Source organism: Protopterus annectens, chromosome 9.part0 (genome assembly GCF_019279795.1).
Source record: "Protopterus annectens isolate FY-2018-M chromosome 9.part0, PAN1.0, whole genome shotgun sequence".
Lineage (NCBI taxonomy): Eukaryota > Metazoa > Chordata > Ceratodontiformes > Protopteridae > Protopterus > Protopterus annectens.
In genome coordinates, this window is record NC_056743.1 from 1722143398 (window position 1) to 1722165926 (window position 22529).

The 22529-nt window shown below is 36.0% G+C and overlaps 1 protein-coding gene across 1 annotated transcript in view; it reads right to left on the bottom strand.

The window, feature by feature from the left end:
- The window catches only part of LOC122810768 (adhesion G protein-coupled receptor E3-like), an 804089-nt gene that overhangs the window by 23429 nt on the left and 758131 nt on the right, over window positions 1-22529 (bottom strand). The window contains exon 13 of the mRNA XM_044082329.1: window positions 9632-9772. Within this exon, the coding sequence (XP_043938264.1) occupies window positions 9632-9772 (141 nt within the window). The remainder of the gene's footprint in view (window positions 1-9631; window positions 9773-22529) is intronic.

The window sequence follows — 22529 nt, forward strand, 5'->3', positions numbered from 1 at the left end:
AAAGGGGTTTTACAAGATACTAAGATTCAATGACTCAAGTGATGTCATTCATTCGAAGTTATACTGAATAGCTTAACAAGTAGAGAAAAAGCAATCTGTTCAAATTGGACAGAAGGCCATCAATAGAGTTCATCCACTGCTGATAGAAGAAATGTTGTTGTGGATCAAATGTGTGAGAGTGAAAACTGGATGATTTAGAGAATGGATCTAATAGAAATAACTTGCAGTTAATCAGTCTCCCTGAAGAGAAAGAAGGTCTGAAAATGGTGGTGTCTCCGTATTCTTAAAAAAAATCACTTCCAGACGTATTAGACAAGTAATGACCTGGAATGCCTGCATACTCAACTTACTTTTAACAACACCCCCAATCATATCACATCTGACTATAGGAACTATGTCCCCCTCATCAAGTGAAAAACAGTTTGTTTTCAGATCCAGTCTCAGCTGCCCCTGACTCTGATAAGCCTTTTATTGTCTACACCTATACATAAAATAAGGGATAGGTGCTATACTTTCTCAGGAAGAAGATGTATTTATTTATTTATTTTACATTTGTTTATCAGGGAGGTCTGACTGGACAGAGCTGTCTGTTTTCAGTGGAGGCCCGGGGAGAAAAGCTCCAGAACAATTGCTAACATACTATACATAAAATATTTACACATTTAGTTATAAAAATATAGCAGACAATCTACCTGACAAGAAAATTAAGTAGGTCAGATTCATGATACTTTGCCATACAATGATTGTACCTTGTTATTAAATGGGTGCTCACCTCATTATAAAGCTGTTTGTTGGGTTATAGTTTCACATTAGTCACTGATCATGCACCCCTGCAATAGTTACACAAAAAGAAGCAGGTGGGCTTTGACCCTGCAATCCTAAAATTCATGGTCAAACACAGGCCAGGCCATATGAATCCAAACACAGATGGGTTGTAGGACAGTATAACAGAACTGGGGGATCTATGCTGGGAGGAAGTCAATGTGGCACAGTGTATGTTAAAGGCTGTAAAAATTATATATACTTTAATGACAAATGCTGTTTTGCTGTGAAAATATTGTTTGATGTGCCAATGCTCCTTTGGCAAATATCAGGCAGTTACAGAGTCTTGAAAGTTACTATGTACACAAGACACATTACTGTAAAGCATACAACAGTGGAGAGCATGCAGCAGCAGAGACAGCTTTGAAACTCCTATAAAGATGCAGTTAAATGGAAGGACTTGAAAGCAATGAAGCAGGGATATTTGTATCTCAGTGAGAGGTTGGCCACAAGAAGTTACATTTGTTGAGGTTAGTAGTCAGAAAGCTGACTTAAAGAAACCTTTAAGTAATAGGGTGATACTAATGAATTTACTCGGATGGATACCAAAACAAAGGAACACTTGAAACCTTATGGTGGATGTGCCTGTGTTCAGGGGGGAAATGGGTTTGCAAGCTTGGGAACACAAGAACTGTAAGACATTGCTTTTGTTTAGCAGTCCTTTCCTCTTGCAGAATTAACATTGTTTTCTTTTTATCTTAATATTTCATTGGAAATAAAGCACACTGAAGTGAAAGTACTGCCCCCAGTGTGTTAGATTTTACAGCTTACAGACACACACACACACACACACACACACACACACACACACACACACACACACACACACACACACACGCACAGACCATATATACTCTGAAACTCAGAAACACACAAACACAGGTAATGTTTTACATGCTATTGTCTTCTTTCTTCTTAATGGTTTAGATCTGTTCAGGTTGCCATGAGACAGATATGTAGACAGACTTCAACAACAGTAAAGTAAAGTACACTATTGTGATGAAGCCCATGGTTTATTCTGCTATACTGCAGCCTCTATAGCTCTTGGTAACCAAGATGTATTCAGTTTAGATTCATGGATTCATAGACTGTTACTAGGTTAATGACTCAAGGTGCCTTTCTAAGCCTTGTCAAGTTTTCCTGAAAGAATAATGATATCCTGCATCCAAACTGGACATTGAGGGCCAGGCATTTATAAGCTACCTCTGTCCATAAGGGACATGGATGCCAGGCCCAGTGTAAATTTCCTATTCCCCATCCACTTGTCTAGGTTGTGATTAAACTGTGTAATAGATAAACTCAGCTTCACATGGATGGGAAGTCTGTTCCATAGGAGGTGGGCAGCCTCTGGGACACATATCTGTCTCTCCAGCGTTTTCTGTCTATATCACAGACATAATTCAGGTCCCTAGATCTTGTATTTCTGGTAATCTTTGACTTACAAATATGTAGGAGATTCATAAATATGAGGTTTGCAGATACCTTGTAAGCAAAGCATAGATCACCCACCACTCAGCAATCTATAGGAGACTGAGTAGAGAGAAATAGCTTTAAGGTGCTCTGCACAAGTCAGGTTTGTTACCCCTTGTATTCTTTTTGTAAAGAACCTTTGAGGTCACTCTAGTTGGTACACATGCCTGTTCAGGTACATACCAAAGGGAGGATTGTACTCTATGATTGGTCTGATAAGGGTGGAGTACAGTGGAATAATGACCTCTTTGGACCTAGATGCCATGCCCTTACTTATAAGATGTGCAACATATAAGAATTTCCTCACCACTATGGCCATGTGGTGGTCAGGGGCGGCTCGTGCTATAAGACTGCAGGACTGCAGTCCCCCCACCTGTAGAAAGAAGAAGAAAACAAAACAAATTGCGAGTCCTGGAACTCCACGCATGCTTGCATGGAGTTCCTGGAACTCACAGAACTCCAGACTGCTATGTCAGCAGTCTGGATAGGGGGAAAGGCATCTCCGCCCTGCAGATGCCCAGAAGTCTGTGTGGTGACGAGCCTAGAACAGAAGAACTCCAGACTGCATCATCTGAAGGCTGGAGCCTACTCTCGCAGGGAAACCAGCTGGGAGGACAGTTGAGCCTTCTTGCGGGGAGGAAACCAGCCGTTGGCTTGTATGGGATGGGACTGAGGGTACTGAAATGGGACTGAGAACACTCACTGAATTTAGTGTGTGTGTGTGTGTGTGTGTGTGTGTGTGTGTGTGTGTGTGTGTGTGTGACTGAGAACACTCATACCCCAGTTGCTATATACTGGTGGCTAGAGAGAACACATGGTGGCAGGTAGCGAATACCTCAGGCTTCAACCCTGTACCTTGGGTGCAGGTGGCAATGGCTTGAATTCCCTACCCAGCACCATTTGTAAAATATTTGCAGATTTTTGCCTCATATTTGTTCTGTTCCTCATAAAATCTGTGGTTTCCGTATTTTTGTTTCCTTACATAGTCATTGGTGTGCTGGTAGCATTGTTGTCTGACAACTACAGGTTCTTTGGTTTGATTCTTGGCTGGGGTGCCTTCTGTGTGGAGTATGCATGTCCTCCCATCTTACAAAGACATGTGTCTGGAGTGTTTCTCCCTGGGCCTATGGTGAAAATTGGCTTTTGTTCCAAGTCAGACTTTCCTGGTTAATAAATATTAAATAAATAAAAACGACAGGCATTTGAATTTCAGACTTCATATTCTCCAGAAAGTAAATGGTAACACAAAACCTTTTATACTAGCAATTTTCTAAGTTTATAAGATGGATATTTGAAATTTGCACCTGATTTTGGGACTGTATTTCCCCATTATTGGCTTTGTCCAAGTTTTTTGTGCTAAGGTTGAGAGCTATGGTGAGAACTGAATTCACTGAATATGTTTGGAGGCTGTATTCCCCCATTACTAGCTTTGTCCAGGTGTATTTTGCTAGGAGGTTGAGAGCTATGGTGAGAACTGAATTCACTGAATATGTTTGGGGGCTGTATTCCCCCATTATGTTCAGGTGTTTTGTGCTAAGAGGTTGAAAGCTATGGTGAGAACTGAATTCACTAAATGGTAGCCATTTTAAGTTTCAGTCTTCCTCTCTTTCACAAAACAGCTGATTTGGCATAGTGGTGTGTTGCTCTGATTGTTTTGCACAGGGTCCTGGGTTCAACACTTGGCAGTGAAATGTATGGTGGTAACCCAACATTTTATTTAGCAACTTTCCAACATTATACAAGCAAAGTTTAAAATGTGTCCCTGGTTTTTGGGCTTTTGTCCCCCCCAATACATTTTGGCTTTTTCCAGATTTCTTGTGCTGCAGAGTTCAGAGATACAGCTGAGTGTCGAGTAAATTTTACAAGGAGCTAAGAGCTGCAGGGAAACAAAAGTTTAGTGCTGCTAATGCTAAATCTGCTTGCATTGTTAATAGCACAACAGGTAGTGTACTTGTGTCTGATGCAGAAGGCTGTGGGTTCTACACTCACAGTTGGTAGATGCATTGCTGATACTGTACTGTGTTGTAAAGGGGTGGACGCTGCAGTCCTTTTTAGCGAAGATACCTAGTAACTATGAACCTGTTATCAGTTTGCCATCCATTCCCTATTGCAATATTACTAGCTTATCATTTTTTAATGCAACATAGGCAATTTATTCCTCAAGGGCAACAGACACTTTATTTGTAGATGAAACAATGAAATATAAAGTTGTTTGCTAGCAGCAACATCTTCATTAGTTACAGATTTCTTTAATGTGGAATTATTTAGATGACTTTTACTTCTTCAGAGATTGTGCATATTTACTGATACTGGTGGATTGTAGAAGTTTGAGTAGACTTTTATGATGGACATGTTCTGAATTAGGCAGTTTTGTCATTATTGGTGCATGCATTTTGTTTCACTGTTTACTGGAAAATGTTCAAAACAATAAATTTAAAATGCCCTCTAACAACTGCACTGTATTGTATAATCAGGAATGTGTATCAAAGAGCACGTGTATGTTTCATGTGCAAGGGGCCTATGATTTGAAAACAGCCCAGAATTAATTTTTATCTGCCACTGGCAAAATGTATTTTCTTTGAATGTGAGTTTAAATGCTGTTTCAATGAATGTGAGTTTCAAGGGCAGAGAAGTTTTAATGCTAAGTCTGTTTTCATTGTGAGACTGCATTGCTTTATTTAGCAGATATCTATTAGTGTTTGTGCTGTAAAATGCAAAATAAAACTTTCAAATGAAATCCAAATCATAGCAGAAGTAAAGCAGTATGTGCATTACAGTGTTTATGGTAAATGGGGTGAAATAACCAAGGAATGGGGCATTGGATTATCTGCAGGGGGGAGGCTCCATTCGACCACGATTATGTGAGGGGGGAAGGGCAGCAAACTCAAAGACAGCCCCGGCTGAACTCAACTGTCCAGATTTTTGCAGAATGAATAGATTTTTGCTTCTTATTTTTGGTTTGTTCCTCATAAAATTTGTGGTGTTCTGGCAAATCATTTAGGAATGAAGTCACTAGATAATGACAGATATGGAGTTTCAGACATCATAACCTTCAGAAAAATGCATGCTAAAGCAAGACCTGTTATTTTATCAACTGTCTTAAGTTTATTCAAGAGCAATTTTTAGTACTGTTTGTATGTTCCCCCATTATATTTGCCCTTGTCCAGATTTCCTGCATTAAGAGGTTGAGAGGTAATGCAAATAAATCGTTTTATAAACTTAGGAATATCCAAACCTCTCAACTGTCCCCACTTTTGGCTCAAACGGTTGCTCTCCCCCTAATAATCCCTCTGCAAAATGTCAATTTTGGAAGAAAACGTGGAGGGTTTACAATTATAAATATCTGTAATGATCAGGGTTATAGATTACTTTTATTTCAGAAAGGCGTGTAAATTCTCTTATTTTGTCAGCTGCTCAAGTTAACAGTACTAATATTAAAAAGGTGTCCTGTCTTTGACAGGTTCCCAGCTGTATTGTGTGGCGATTTTATATATTTGCATCACATTTTTGGTCCATTTTTCATAAAATTGTGGTTTTCTGGCAAGTTAGTGGCAAATCATTAAAGATTGAAGTTAGAAAATAATGGCAGACATTTGAGTTTCAGATTTCATACCCTACAGAAAATTCATACTAATGCAAGACCTACTACTATTCTATTATCTTTCTAAGTTTACAAGAGCAATATTTAAAAATTGTCCTCATTTTTGGGCCTGTGACCCACTTCTATGTATGGCTTTGTCCATATTTCTTGCTCTGAGGTTGAGGTATGAGTATCAGAGCCATCAGCATCAGCCAGAGGCATTTCAAATTGTGACATACTTGTTGCACCCCACTCCCCCATGTAGTGACTCTGGATGTGTCCAAGCAAAGCAAGGAATAGTTATGCAGTGTAAGTGTGCAGAGTATCCCCACATCCAAGGTAGACACAAGTACTACAGTGGCTTTTCATCTGTCCTTGATTTTGCAGAATGTTCTGGTTTTCTGTCATATTTTTATACTGTTGATTTATGCTTATTATTCAGAAAATGCATGTTGTCATAGTGCCCTGTTGCTCTGTGTTTAAGTAGCAATGCTTTAATGACCATCGTTTAAGCTTGTCAGAGATTGTAAGATGCAAGTAAGCTTTAATAAGCATACTGTTAAAGAATTACCAACATTGAAAGCCTTTTTGTTGTTGCCATGCAGAGAATATTTACATAACTAGATAATGTATAAACTTTAGGTATTGAAATGCATATGACAGTATTTGTAATAACACTATTACAGTATTTTCAGAAGCTCAATACATTTGTTGGAGACTTGCAGTTATCTTTGCATGCTTTACCCGTAAACTAAACAGAATGCCAATCTATCATGTGTGGTCCATAACTTGTGCACCAATCCTTTAAGCAATTTATCTTGAGCTTGTTTCTTATTTGCTGTTCATTTTTTTTACTTTGATCATGTCTTCCCCATGAAACAAGTAGATAGTTGTTGTCAGGCAGCAGGTCTTTTTTGGATAAGAAACATTTTTACAAGTGGAGTCATCACATAGATTGCTACTTTCAGCATGTTACCTGGTAATTTTATAAAGCTGAATAATATGAAATTATAATTAGAAGTGCAGTGCAAGGAGAAGTGGTTTGAGTTGAATGCTGCTTGTTTTTTTATAGTTGATTTTGACTGGCATTTCAGAAATGTATTTAAAAAGTAATTTATTTTTTCATCCCTCACAACCTTTGTGTTTCCATCTAGATATTAAGTAAGCTGTCATGTAGCCAACGTACTGAAATATTTTTTTCTTCTACACTTCATTTTGTCTTGATTGGACTCTCATAATGACAATTTGGCTCCCAGGGCAGTGTATTTAATTAAAGTCCCAGTTTTTGTGGTTTTGAACATAGCATCACCCCTTTCTAGTTGGCCACACTCCTTCCCATTGGCCCCACCCATTCAGTTGTCTCCTGCAGCCCCTCTTTAATTTGAAGTCAACAGCTGCCACTGGTGGTGGTCAAAGGTAAGGCTACTGTCTATGTCTGTACCTAGATCCCTGACCACTGGGTCAGCTTTTAGGGCTATATTATCAACATAGTACAGTAGAGAGCCGATTATCCGAACATCAATTATCTGAAACGTAAGTTATCAGAAACAGCCTTCCAAAGGAAAAATCATAAAATCTGAATATGTAAATGCTATACATATTTCCTTGTGCATATTTTTTGAGTTTGTAGCCTGCTTGTGTGTGAAAAATATTTTTTATTGTCCACTGGAATCACTGAATGGTTGAAAAATGTATTCCCTGCATGCAGAAAACACAAGATTTTAAAAGTTTTTTTATCCAGTTCAATATATGTTTGATTATCCAAACAGTTTGATTATCCAGACTACCCTAGGTCCCAATTAGTTTGGATAATCGACTCTCTACTGTAATTAGCCAGGGTGGTTGATTTCCCAAAGTGTACAATTATGCATTTGTTAGCACTGAGTTTAAGACCATGGCTTTGGAACTGTTTATTAGTCAGAGATAGAACGTCTTGAGAAATGCTAGTGTCTGCAGGGGAGTTGATGATAAGCCCAAGCTTGCAATCATCTGCAAACTTAGTCAACCATAAACCTTCAGCATTTTCTTCCATTTCAGACAAATAGATACCAAAAAGGAGCTGGTCAAGTACTAAGCCCTGGGGGACTCTGCTAATGACTGGCCTCTTGGTGGAGGTGGCTTCACCTGTTTTGCCCTCCTGGCTCCTATCAGTGAGCCAGCTGACTATCCAGTGGGTGATAAAAGGGTTTATTCCTAAATTAGTGAACGTGTCTATAATGTCTGCATGGGGTATTGTATCAAAAGTCTTGGTCATGTCGAGGTAAGCTGTGTGCACAGTCTTACCTTCATCCAATGCTTTGGTGACCCTCTCAAAAAAGTCCACCAGATTTATTAGGCATGACCTTCCTTTAACAAAGCCAAACTATGATGGGTCAAGCTTTTGCAGGTTAGCTATGCCCTCATTTTCATGTCCATGATGATTCTTTCCATGGCTTTACCTATGAGGCTGGTAAGACTCATGGGTCTGTAGTTACCCAGATCAGTGGCTGGAGCTCCTTTGTGCAGGGGAATGACTATAACCATCTTCCATTCCTTGGGCACAAAACCTGACTGAAGGCTCCAGTTAAAAAGTGATTCAAGTGTACCAGAGAGGTCATGTTTCATTCTATTTATTAAACATCTCTGGATGCTATCTGGGTCCATCGATGCAGTGTTTTTGGCCTTGGAAATTGCATTAATGACCTGCTCACAAGTAATGGTTAGGGGGATGTGTTATGTGGTATTTCCTTTGGACTATTGAGAGGAAATAGGGGGAGAAATCTGAGCTGAATCTGTCAGCCAAAAGGTTGGCAGTTGCCTCCAGTTCAGTGTGGGTGATACCATTTACAATAAGTTCTGTGCATTGTTGTGTATTTCCTCTGAGGTTACAGACATTGCTGTAGAAAGCTTTGTGATTGTCTTTTGCCTGAGAAGCTTTTTTTCCTTAAAATTTAGCCTTTGAAGTATTAATTAACCCTTTTAGCTACCTGTTTAGATTGGTCAGGGGGTTTTAGGATGTATGACTTTATTCCTCCTACGCTTGGCCAAGATTTTTTTTTCCTTTGGTTGTATAATCAGTTGATAGTGTTATTCCACCATTTCTGTTAAGATTACTGTTTTACTGCATTTTAACCTCTGCCTTTAGCTTTTCTTTCTGATTTGAGTTCTGATTTTCTGATGCTATGGAGAGTGTCCTGGTTGCTTGCAGTTTTCCACTCCAGTTTCATTTTTCCCCCAAAGTCATAGTTAGCTATTTAGCAGAAAACAAATGGTGGCTGGAAGAAGAGATTTTAGTCAATGCATATACATTTGGTAACAGGAATAGGGGCACTTGTTGCCTCTCTCTCTCTCTCTCTCTCTCACTGTACAATACTTTCTTTAGAATGCTGAGTAACCAATCTAATTGTCTATCTTTGAGCCCATTTTTAAATATTAGATAGTATGTGTATGTCTTCAATAAAGTTAGAGAGTGAGTAAAGTGATCCTACATTTTCAGCCAGTCTGAAGCAAAGCTTCATGGAGTTAAGGTCAGTATCCACTGTCTCTCAGTCATTCATCCATGACAATGTGTTTACTGTTTGCGTCCAATTACTACATGTAACTACATGAAATGCAAAATCTTTCTATAGTTATCTGCTGAGACACTTCATTAATTATCACCTATGTTTACCTATGATAACAGAACTAAGGATTTTTATATCACATGATAATTAGATCATTTCTCAGGGCTTACATATTTCAGACATTTCATAATACTGTCATAATACTGACAGCACGTACTTGTAATGTAGCTTCTGTTGTGGCAGGTGTGGTACTGGTGGTGGTGGTGGTTGTGGTTGCGCTGTTGATGGTACTAAGTTCCTTTCTGCTTCTCGCAGTGCTGAAGAGTCTTCGAAGCCAAGTTTTGTATTTATTAATGACCTTAACGTAAAAGGAAAAGAAGTCAGGCAGTGTTCTGAACTGTTATGTCAACTTGTTTACTGAAATGACATTTTTCAAAATGCAAGTGTAATTATCTCTATTAGAAGTTATGAGATCCACCTTTATTTGCAAGTATTTTGTTTGAATAAAATCAACTAAAATCGCATCCTTGTGTGATCCTTGTGTGATTGCAAGTAAAGTGATTAGTACTATGATGAGAAATGAGGCTAGGCTATACAGATCTTAAATGGCTGAGTGATTTTAATTTGCTAAATATTTGATTTAATTGCATTAATTTTCAGGAACAGAAATCCACATTCAACTTAACATTTACATTTACAGTAAGTCCTGGCCTAGATAACTAGCCAATAAGTCAGTGAATAGCTAACAGTTCAGCACCATTCCTTGCTGTCTAGTACATTTATTTTCATAAAAGTTTTTTTCTATATTGCATAGGTTCACATAACTATCTCAATGAATTACCATCTTAGAACAGTGTACTTTTGAATGTAAACTTAAATCCCTCCAAATGTATGCCTACATACAATTACTGCAAATATGCCTTAAAAACAGCAAAGCACTTGCATACTTTTGAACTGCAAGCCAATTCTATAAAGTGTAGAGGTCATATTGCACCCTTAAAGTGTGTACTATAAATCTAATTTCTACAAATAATTTTTATTTTATTAAATTGCTTTATTTAATTAATTATGCCATTAGCGTTATCTAGTAATCAATTTCCACAGCTCTAAAGTTTATAGCTCAAGTGAAGCCTTCAGAAAACCACCAAAGCAGAAAACATAACTGCATACTGCATGATTCAGAGATATAAAAGACTGGTCTCATTTCTCAAATCCCAGCCAAATTCTTATCTTATATTCATGATTTTCTTCATCAGTTGTACAATGCACTTGCTATAGCCAAGTCATAGATGCAAGTTGATGTACTATAATGATGAATTATAACAGGAGAGATCTCAGAATCCACATAGGGCCTATGGATGCAGGTAAGCCCATTGCCAGCTTAAAGTATTTATATTATAGTTTCTGATGCCACTGCTAGATTTAACAGGGTAGAGCAACACAAGGTTTCACCCTAAACTGCACAAATCTTTCAGTGTTACAAGTGCTGATAAATTCTTCTATATGCTACTCTTGGGACTCCTTGGTTATGCACTGGCTTTACACAGATGCCAAAGAGTCCAGAGAAGTGATGACTACTGAAACAACTGATCTCTGAAGTTGTCCCATCTACCACCACCCCATCAGCAATGAGGAATCATGAAAGGTTGGCTCAAGTATCAGCCAGCTGGTAGAGAAATGAATCTTAGAAGCCCACAAAAATTTCAAAATAAACTGAGTGGGTTTGGGCAGTCAGCATATACAACACCATTAAAGATTTACATGGTAGTCTTGTCTATATTTTCAAATTTTGACCAACAGAGACTCTACAATAAAGATGTCTTTAGCATTAGCAAGTCTGTGCATTCTGTGAAGAACTGTGGACTGGATGAAAAAGGTAGAGTGTTCAGAGCAGAAGTAAGTCGAGACACTTTATTGCTACTACCAGTGTTAAGGAAAACCCCATTTAAGAATGAATGCATGAAGAGAAGCTAGCAGCTGGATGAGGAGGGAAAAGAACTGGCTCTTTTCCACTGTCTCTGACCTCAGCAAAACAGGTAAGAGACAGCTGAACAAAATATCTATTGAACAAGTGGCCAAAGATCTTAACACAAAAGCGATGAAGTTGACTATTCAGCATATCCTTTTCCCTTTTAACTCTTTCACTGCTACAATGCCTTTTTGCTATATATCTTCCATTTAACACCCATCGCTACTTATAGTGCCATGAGATGACTTCTTTAAATGAGTGGCTTTCCATTTAATGACAATCATAATGTGAGAAATGAAAATACACTGTTATTATATATCTAAGATTCCATGCACTGGGAATTTTAACCACTTCTTACAACCTGATAGGCATCTTTTAATATTTATATTTGTATTTTCTGAGTGGGCTTTGTGGTTGAAAGGCATAGTGTAAAGTATATTGGTGGAAGCTAAAAAAATATGCCATACTGCTAATCTGTAATGCAATGCACAAGATATATTGCAAGCTGTTAATTATTATGAAGATAAGCTAGTTTAATTAGTATTGCCAAACCATGTGACATGGTAAATGAAACTTTAAATTATGCATGAAGCTATCAACTACATTGTCATTGTACATTGTACATCTTGGGAGGTATTAAATGATTCTGTTGTAAATTATACATGGCCATGGTGACTTACAGCATCCATGTAGAGGCTTAGTGGGATCAGTGTAACCACAAGTGTCACCAACAAACACAACAGTATGTTACCTTCAAGTTAAATGGGAGGTTCACACATTGTTGGTAGGTTATATATTCATGCATACAAATATTTTAGGCATGGGCAATCATGACCTTTGGCTTTCCAATAAACCAAAATAGTTATCCCCGTAATAAGTGTCCAAGTTGTTATTAAACATATCTAAACTATTGTTTGCTTTAATGTACTCTGATAGTCTGTTCCAGGCATCATCTAATCTTTCTGAGTGATATAAAATGTTTGGTTTGGGTTAAATTTTTGGGGTTAGTTGCAGTATTTTAGGCTTAGGGTCAGAACCTTAGGATTAGGGAAGGTTTAAGATTAGAGTTAGGGACAGGTTTTAGTTTTCAGATTATGGATGGAGTGTTAAGGTTAGGGACAGGTATTAAGGTTAGGAATGGAGTTGTAGGAAGGTAGGTTTAGAGTTAGGGTCAGGTATAAGTTTTAGAGCTAGGACCAGACTTTTAGGATTAGGTATAATTTATAGGATTATGATTAGTAACAGGGTTTTAGTGTTATGGATTGGGTTTTAGGGCTAGAGATTGGGTTTTAGGATTAAAATTAAGGACAGGGTTTTAGGTTTAAGGACAGTATTTCAGAATTAGGGTTGAGAGTGGAATTTTATGGTTAGGGATAGAGATGTAGTGTTAGGGATGGAGGTTTAGTGTTAGGGTTTCAACACCGAGATGTCATCAGTTGCTTAAAGAGATCAGGCATAACGTGATCACATTTCAGGAAGTAAAAAGCAGAAGTGAGTTATGCTTACATAGTTAGAAGGCTTTGATGTTAGGGCCAACGTTTTAGAGTTATGGTCAGAGTTTTTGTGTTCAGAAGGTAGTATTTTGATTATGGTTAGAGGCAGATTTTAATTTTAGAGTTTGAGATGGAGTTTTAGATTAAGGACACATTGTAGGATTATGGTTAGAATTAACATTTCAGGGTTAAGGTAAGGTTTTAGTATTGGGATGAGGACTGAGTTTAAGGATTAGTGAGAGATTTTCAAATTAGGGTTAAGGATGGAGGCATTAGGCTTCTAATGGAGTTTTAGAGTTAAGGAAGGATTTTAGCATTATGGTTAGAATGGAATTTTAGTGTGGATGGTGGAATTTTGGGATTAAGGTTAAGGTTAGGGTTAGTACATTCAGATGGCATCTGATGCTTTCAGGAAGCAGGAGTAATTCACATTTATATTCCCTGGGGAAAAATGTTCTAAAAAGTGACATTGTTGCACATTGAGGAACATCACTGGAGCATAAAATTATCAGTATCAAAATATATGAGAGCTAAAGTAATATGATGTACATCTATTTTTGTACTGCTGTATGAGAGGTATGGAAAATAATACATACATTTCACATGGGAAGAGTGTAATGAACTCACTTTTGTAAGATACAAAAAAGACAGCTATGTAAAAATGGTTTAGCAGATGAGAAGAGGAAATCTTGAGTATTTGGGTATTTGATGTAGAGCAGCTCATGATTACAAAAGACAAGCTACAATAGAAGCTCATTGTAAGTATTACAAGCAGGAAATACAAAAGTTATTACTTAATTTCAATGCAATAAGTGCTTTAGACTTTGAATTCAAGATAGTATTTTCCTCTGTTTTCTGAGATTTGCTAACAGATGGGCCTGAAGCTATTGGGAAAATGGACTATATTTTTATTACCTAAAGCTAATTTAATATATTAACATTTTAAGATGCTTAAATTTTGTAAACTCGTGAGTACATCTTGTATTAAAAACACATCATTTATATAGTTTACTTGAGGAACTTGAAATCAAGTTTTTTAGAATGCTTTATATACAAGTTAGTGATGAGTTTCAGGTTAGTTGAAAAAAACTGAGTGTTATTCCTATAGAATTCTATGACATGGTGCAGTTGGTTTTATCGTACAGCCTGTTGTTACACTACATTTTTGGCCCTGAATTAAATATTAAGGGAGGGTACTATAGGCTCACCAGATGAGGCTTTTTTTTAATGGTTATTGGGTATCAGCCAAAATGTTAAAACAAGGCTACTCCCCCACAGGAGATTGTTTCAACTGCTAGGGGGTCCTGGCCAATCAGCCCCATGTATTTTGTGAATGTCCAAAGTTAACCTCACTCTGGCTAAAGCTATGGATTCTCTGTGACTTTTCATCCCTGCCTGATTTATCTGTCTACTGGAAACTGTGGGTAGTACAATTCCCATTCATTTCTAGACCATACATTGAATCTGAATCAGTGGATTGCCTTCCATCTATGTGGAAACAGCTGGACTTATACATGGTATTCTAAATCAAATAGTATCATAACCCACCTGACTGCTATCTAGGCAACAAACTTCCCTAGTTTAGGAAATAGTTGTCTGAATAATTACATTTGCCTATCAGTAGTATTACTATACCTGTGCTAATATAGCTCTTTTTTATTAGCTCATTTGCTGTTTAGCATAAATATAGTTCTGGCAATTAGTTTATTTTGTTTGTTAACTAGTGACTGGTTGTGAATTGTTCACATATTTGTTATTTAGTAATAGCAGTATGAAACATCTGTACTACCTATTTTCATTTGAATGTTTACCTGTTTTATTGATACATGTAATTTACATTATATGACTCTTTTGTGCCATTCTTTGTTGACAATAGAAACATTAAGGGAGCGAAGAGGTTGCTGGATTAGGAGCCACCATTTTCTTAAAAGACTAGTTAGTCATGTTCTTAAAATAAAGGTTCACCCAGAAACTGAAAAAAATGCATATGCTTTTCTTATCATACCTTGACATTCTGCCCTACATGAAGGCATTAGAATTACAATGACTACTTGCTATTACAGTTTAATTTGTAACACTCCTTTGTAGTACTGGGACTACGATACTAATTTAAATTTGTTTTTCAGTAAATTATTCATGTTCCTACAATGTAGCTCAGATCCAAATAGCTTTAAACATCTGAAAGATTTTGTACAGCACCACAGAACCATTCTCACAAATTGTCAAGCTGATAAAGATTTTTAAATAAAGATTAAACTCTATTGATAACACTGACATAAGTTTACAAAATAAATTCCCATATAGCTAACTTTAACTTAAGACATTTTAATCCATGTGATAAAATTAATACAGAAGTTTAACAGTACATAAGCATTAATCATTACATGTGATAGAATTACTATAGAAGTTTAAAAATACTTAAGAATTAATCATTACATGTGATAGAATTACTATAGAAGTTTAAAAATACTTAAGATTTAATCATTACATGTGATAGAATTAATACAGAAGTTGAACAGTACCTAAGCATTAATCACTATATGTGATAGAATTACTAAAGCGGTTTAACAGTACCTAAGCATTAATCATTACATGTGACAGAATTAATACACAGGTTTAACAGTACCTAAGCATTAATTATTACATGTAAGAGAATTAATACAGAAGTTTACAAGTACCTAAGCATTAATCATTACATATGATAGAATTAATAAAGAAGTTTAACAGTACCTAAGCATTAATCATTACATGTGATAGAATTAATACAGAAGTTTAACAGTACCTAAGCATTAATCATTACATGTAACAGAATTAATACAGAGGTTTAACAGTACCTAAGTGTTAATCATTACATGTGATAGAATTAATACAGAAGTTTAACAGTACCTAAGCATCAATCATTACATGTGATAGAATTAATACATAATTTTAACAGTACCTAAGCATTAATCATTTCATGTGATAGAATTAACACAGAGGTATATCAGTACCTAAGTGTTAATCATTACATGTGATAGAATTAATACAGAGGTTGAAAGCATTAATCATTACATGTGATAGAATTAATACAGAGATTTAACAGTACCTAAGCATTAATCATTACATGTGATAGAATTAATACAGAGGTTTAACAGTACCGAAGCATCAATCATTACATGTGATAGAAATAATACAGAGGTTTAACAGTACCTAAACATTAATCATTACGTGTAATAGAATTAGTACAGAGGTTTAACAGTACCTAAGTGTTAATCATTACATATGATAGAATTAATACAGAGGTTTAACAGCACATAAGCATTAATCATTACATGTGATAGAATTAATACAGAAGTTTAACAGTACCTAAGCATTAATCATTACATGTGATAGAATTAATACAAAGGTTTAACAGTACCTAAGCATTAATCATTACATGTGATAGAATTAATACAGAATGTTAACAGTACCTAAGCATTAATCATTGTGATTTACTTTAAGGTTCTTCTTATGCTGATGATCAGGATGTAAACAAGGAAAGCAGCTATTTAAGTTTAGAAAACACAAAGAAGATGAAAGTGGCTCTGTTAATATACTGGGAGGCTATTAATTTGTTGTGCCAATTATATTAAATACATTTTAGAATTTCTTATTTTGAGCTACTTTGAGGTGAGGACTCTCCTCCTCTCTGTATCACACACATACTGATATATATATATATATATATATATATATATATATATATATATATATATATATATATACTTTAGGACACTGAAAGCCAAAAACACTTAAAATCAAAACACTGAGACCAGAATCTTGAAAATTCAAAAAACTGAAAATTCAAAACATTGAATTCCATAACACTGAAAATACATAGGAAATCAGCATGTACTATATTCCAGCACAACTACATATAGAAACAAATAAAAACAAACCACATTACACATCTTTAACTATAAGCAGGGGGCAAGCCCCTCTGTACTCCCCATGTGGGGGTTGCACCTCCCACACCCCTGCTACTTAAATATATCAACTCAGAGATCCCACTACACTACACTATGATGTGTTATGTTGTAGTATAGCAAGTAAGATGGGAACATGACTGAGGTTACCTATGGAATTTTGGTAAGTATTGCAGAGATGTATAGTAATGTGTAATGTTTTAACAGTAAAGCAGTGCTTCTAAGAGAAGGTTGAGGAAAGTTTTTTACAATTTAAACAGGCAGCCATGAAGCGCAGAATGGTATGTTTGCTGTTTTGTTCTGTGTGTAGTGCGATCTCGGAGTTGATATATTTAAGTAGCAGGGGATGTGGGAGGCAGCGTCTATATGACGTGATCGAAGCTTTAGTTCGTCGATTAACTAAAGCTCGATCACTAAATATCAAAAATGCAAAGCTGCGAACGGCAGTTTTCATGCAGGTAAACAATGCCATAGTCCCAACAAAAAAAACCCCAAAAATATTAAACACAAATTAATTGGGGGGCTTTGCCCGCCACCCCGATGTGGGGACTGTGCCCCCACACCCCCCTAAATATACCAACTCCAAGATTGCTCCTCATTGTAGAAAGGGCAAAATCCGCGTAACGGCCAAATTGTTTCCCTGCATGGAAACTACCGTTTGTGGTTTTGCGTTTTTGACATTTAGTGATCGAGCTTTAGTTACTCGACTAACTAAAGCTTCAATCACGTAATATAGACTCGGGGAGAACAGCCCCCACATGGATGGTGCAGGGGGGCTTGTCCCCTTGCTTATAGTTGAAGAAGTGTAATATGGTTTGTTTTTTATTTGTTTCTGTATGTAGTAGTGCTGGCATATATTAAATGTTGGTTTCATTTGTATCTTCAATGTTATGGGATTCAATGTTTTGAATTTTTCAGTGTTTCGAATTTTCAAGATTTTGGTTTCAATGTTTTGAATTTCAGTGTTATGGGCTTTCATGTGTTCTAAAGTTTATATATATATATATATATATATATATATATATATATATATATATATATATATATATATACACACACACACACACACACACACACACACACACACACACACACACACACACATATATTTAGGTTTACCTTTACAATGTTGTTGCTTACCTGTTTGACTTACTCATGTACAAAATTAACTTTTCAAAAGTAAGTTTTTGTGAAAAAAAATGTTGAAATCACAACAGCGAATGCACACTAGGATTAGCTGCTGAGAATTTGGCATTTTGAGTGGAGATCACACTATACTGGGGATAGGGAAATGTACCCTTTCCCTCACTGTAGTGCGATCTCAGAGTTTGTATATATAAGTAGCAGGGAGTGCAGGTGGGCTTGCCTCCTGCAAAATGTTCGTAGGACAAATACGGAAGTGCTGGTAGTTTCAGTCAAAGTCGACATTCTTGAGTGCTGACTTTCTTAAAGTGACCACTTTGCACATGTGAGTGTTCGCAAGGTGTTGTTTTCGGCATTTTGGTTTGGGTAAGTGAACAGTTGGAAATGTGTTTTACAACATCTTATAGGTAAACCTATATAAATATATATATATATATATATATATATATATATATATATATATATATATATATATATATATATATATATATATATATATATATATATATATATATATGGTTCCCCTTCAAACCATCGAATGTTTAAAACATCGAAGTTCAGATCATCGAGACCAGAACATCGAGTTTTAAAACATTGAAGGTTTGAAGGGGAAGAAAAAGGTAAGTGTAGGTGGGAGAATGTTTGTGTTTTTGCAGGGCAGCAAGGTGCCCTGCATACTGTGTGTCTATGTGCCATCTGTGTGATGGCACTACAGATAGGGTATGGAAAATCTCCCATTTAGCACTTCTGCATATAGCGCTAAATGGGAGATTTCCCTTTACTCCACTGTAGTGCGGTCCCACATGGTGGGTGCAGGGGGGTGAAACCCCCCTGCATACAATTGTTACAATTTATTTATTTATTTATTTATTTATTTTGGTTGCACTTGTAACCTTCAATGTTTCAAAATTTGATGTTCTGGTTTCGATGATCAGAATTTTGATGGTTAGAAGTGGAACCGTATATATATATATATATATATATATATATATATATATATATATATATATATATATATATATATATATATATATATATATATTATATGTATATGTTGTTGTGTCTTTCGGCTTTTCCCGGTTAGGGGTCGCCACAGCGGAACTCCGGTCTGCTAATGATTGGTAGTTGATTCTTACGTGCCGAGTTACCAGCCCTGATGCACAACCTTCAACGAAGGTACGCCCATTCACGCATGTCTCCATTCAGAAGACGCTCTAGCTGAGAATCGAACCAGACAGCGTCTTACTGTGAGGCGACAACGCTAACACAGCACCACTACCGTGGGTATATGTTATATGTATATACATATATATATATATATATATATATATATATATATATATATATATATATATAAATAGTATATGTATATTCATATGGGTTACCTGCCTTACATTGAAAATGCACCACCACCGCAGGTATATATTATATGTATATACATATATATATATATATATATATATATATATATATATATATATTGGTGCAGCGGTAGCGTTATCGCCTCACAGCAAGAGGTTCTCCAGTTTGATTCTCGGCTGGGGTGCCTTCTGTGTGGAGTCTGCATGTCCTCCTTGCGTCCGTGTGGGTTTCCTCCGGGTGCTCTGGTTTCCTTCCACATTACAAAGACATGCATCTGGAGCCTTTCTCCCCGGGCCTCCGCAGAAAATTGGCTTCATTCCAAGTCGGACTTTCCCAGTTAACAAATGATAAATAAATAAAAATAAAATATATATATAGTATATGTGTATTCATATGGGTTACCTACCTTACATACAAAATGCTTTTATTGAATTAGGAAAAAACATTACAGATGACTGACAAATCAGCTCTCAAACTGTATACCAGCTTTTCCTGAGTGAGATCAATGTACAGCTGGGAGTAGGAAATTTGTCCATTTCCCCACTGTAGTGTTTTTGTTTATCAGTCTTTTGTGTTCAGTGTTTTGTGGTCTTATGTAATGACCCAAATTTTGTTTATAAAAATAAAAAATCGTTGAAAAGACAGCTTTGTTTCCCTAATACAAGCAAACTACAGCAACCCAGTATTAGAACAACTAGTTTTGATACCTCTATATGTGGTAAATGTACTTTTTGTAAATACATGGATGTATCCAATACATTTATGCAACCAGACAATGGTAATTATTATGTCTTTAAAGTTAAAGCTAACTGTGACACTAAAAACTTAGTTTATTTAGCACAGTGTATAACTTGTTCAAAATTTTATACAGGAAAAACTAACAGGTGACTTAAGGAATGAATTAGAGACCATTATTATTGTGCCAATAAGGATCATAGTAATAGTGCCTTGGCTAAACATATACTAGAGAAAGGCACTAACCATTGGTTTAAATTTATGGCAGTAGAAGTAATTTATGAAATTTTTAGGTTGGGTGATATAACTAATGTCGCAGAAGGGAAAGAATTAAGATGGATTCTTAAACTATCAACACATAGAGGTGCAGGTTTGAATGGATCAGTACCTCTTAAGCCAGTTCTGAAAGAAAGAAATCTTCTTAAATAAGTATACTGCTATGTGTGATTTTATGGCAATAGCCTTTATGGTTTTGGTCTTAAAAGAAAGCTGTACCTTTACATTTTTACGGCTATTGTACTTGAATGTTTTTTTATTGGTAGATATTTAATTGATTGCATTTTAAATATTCGAGATGCTGCTGATTTTTTGTATGGTCTGAAGAAGCGATTTATATCACGAAAGCTCTCACCTGTGTTTGAATAAAAGTGTATTTGGATTTTACACTGCTCTGTGCCATCTACTTTTTATTGGTTTGCTGTGGTGCTGTGTTCTACATTTTTGTTCATACTACTTGGTTTGTCATTGAGCAGAGCTTTACAGTCAGCAGGATTTGTTTTACCATATTTATAAATGTATACAGTTTGTTTCTTGTTTCTTTCGGCTTTTCCCGGTTAGGGGTCGCCACAGCGGAACTCCGGTCTGCTAATGATTGGCAGTAGATTTTGACGTGCTGGCTTGCTGGGCCTAATGCACAACCTTCAACGAAGGAACGCCCATTCACACATGTCGCCACACAGAAGACGCTCTAACTGAGAATCGAACGGGCAATGTCTAACTGTGAGGCAACAATGCTACCGCAGCACCACCACCGCAGTTATAAATGTATACAGTATATATATTTATTTTTATTTCCTTCATTATATAATCACATTTTTTAACTTTTATCCCTTTTGATCTTATTAGACCCCACTTCTTTTTCCATAACAGCCATTCAATTTTTTGTAATATTGTTACTAACATCCACTTTCCCTTAAACATAATTTTGCTTATCCTCTCATTCCAAATAATCCATATGACATAAACCATCTTTTTATCTATCTTTCAACAAATTATTTGCTTTTGTTCTAATATCCATACTCAGTCATACTCATGTCCATATTTATCTTATTCACTTTGTTAATATCTTCAAAAATTTCCTTACATATATTTTCCCACAGTTTAACTACCCTTTTACATTAAAAATGCTCTATAGTTTCTTCTTTACCACTTATCTTTATATATAGTGTATATTTTTTACTGGTAGCTTTTTATCATCAGTCTCCATACAAAATCTTGACATTCTACTTTTTTATTACAGCATTCAGTTCATATTTTTATAACTCTAACCTTTTTTTCTGTTAACTTTGCCCATGGATTAACTTAATAATATTATATCATTATATTTTGTACCACAATTTTCCCTCCTTTAGTTTCCTCAGTTTTTATCTTCCATAACAATATTTTTTCTTGATAGCATTTAATTTCTTCATTTACACATTCTGTGTCTCTTTTAAATCTTTTCATGATTTCCCAACACTTTTCATATTTATATTTAAATAAACATCACCAACTTCTCATTTTTTCATTTATCCACTTTAACATTTTATATAAGTTCAATTAAGCAGTGTATACAACTGGATTTATTAAGCCTAAACCTCCTCCTTTTTTATCAACATACAAAACACTTCTTTTTGTGGGATTTAATCTTGATCCCATACAAATGAAAAAAGCACTTGTAAAACTTATTTCTCATATATTATTGGCATCATATACACAATTGCTAAATATGCTAATGTTTCTAGTAACACAGAGTTTATTAAATACGCTTTTTTCTAAATGATACAATATGTTTTCCAAAAAGTACACATTTCCTTTATTTTTTTCTTTTATTTTTATTGATCTCTACTTGTGCTCCTGTTTCCAAATCTTATACCTAATACAGAATTATCACTCATTGTAAATTGTATGCCTCATATCTTTACTGTATCACCCAGTCCTTTACTTTTAATTTTGTTTAGCATCACAGCTATGTTTTTTAGGCATTTACAAAAATGCAAAAGTCCTGTAACATCTCATCAGCAGAAACACTAGTGTTCACCTCTGTTCTTTTCACCACTCTCTCCAGCTCTCACACCATCTTTCCAGTCAGCACTTAGCTAGGAACAGGACATGTGCATGTACTTGCTAGCTGTATAAGCTACCAGCAGGGGACGTTCCCCAATGCCCTGGCCTACTTTCCTGTAGTAGTGTAAATACAGCCTCAGCTCT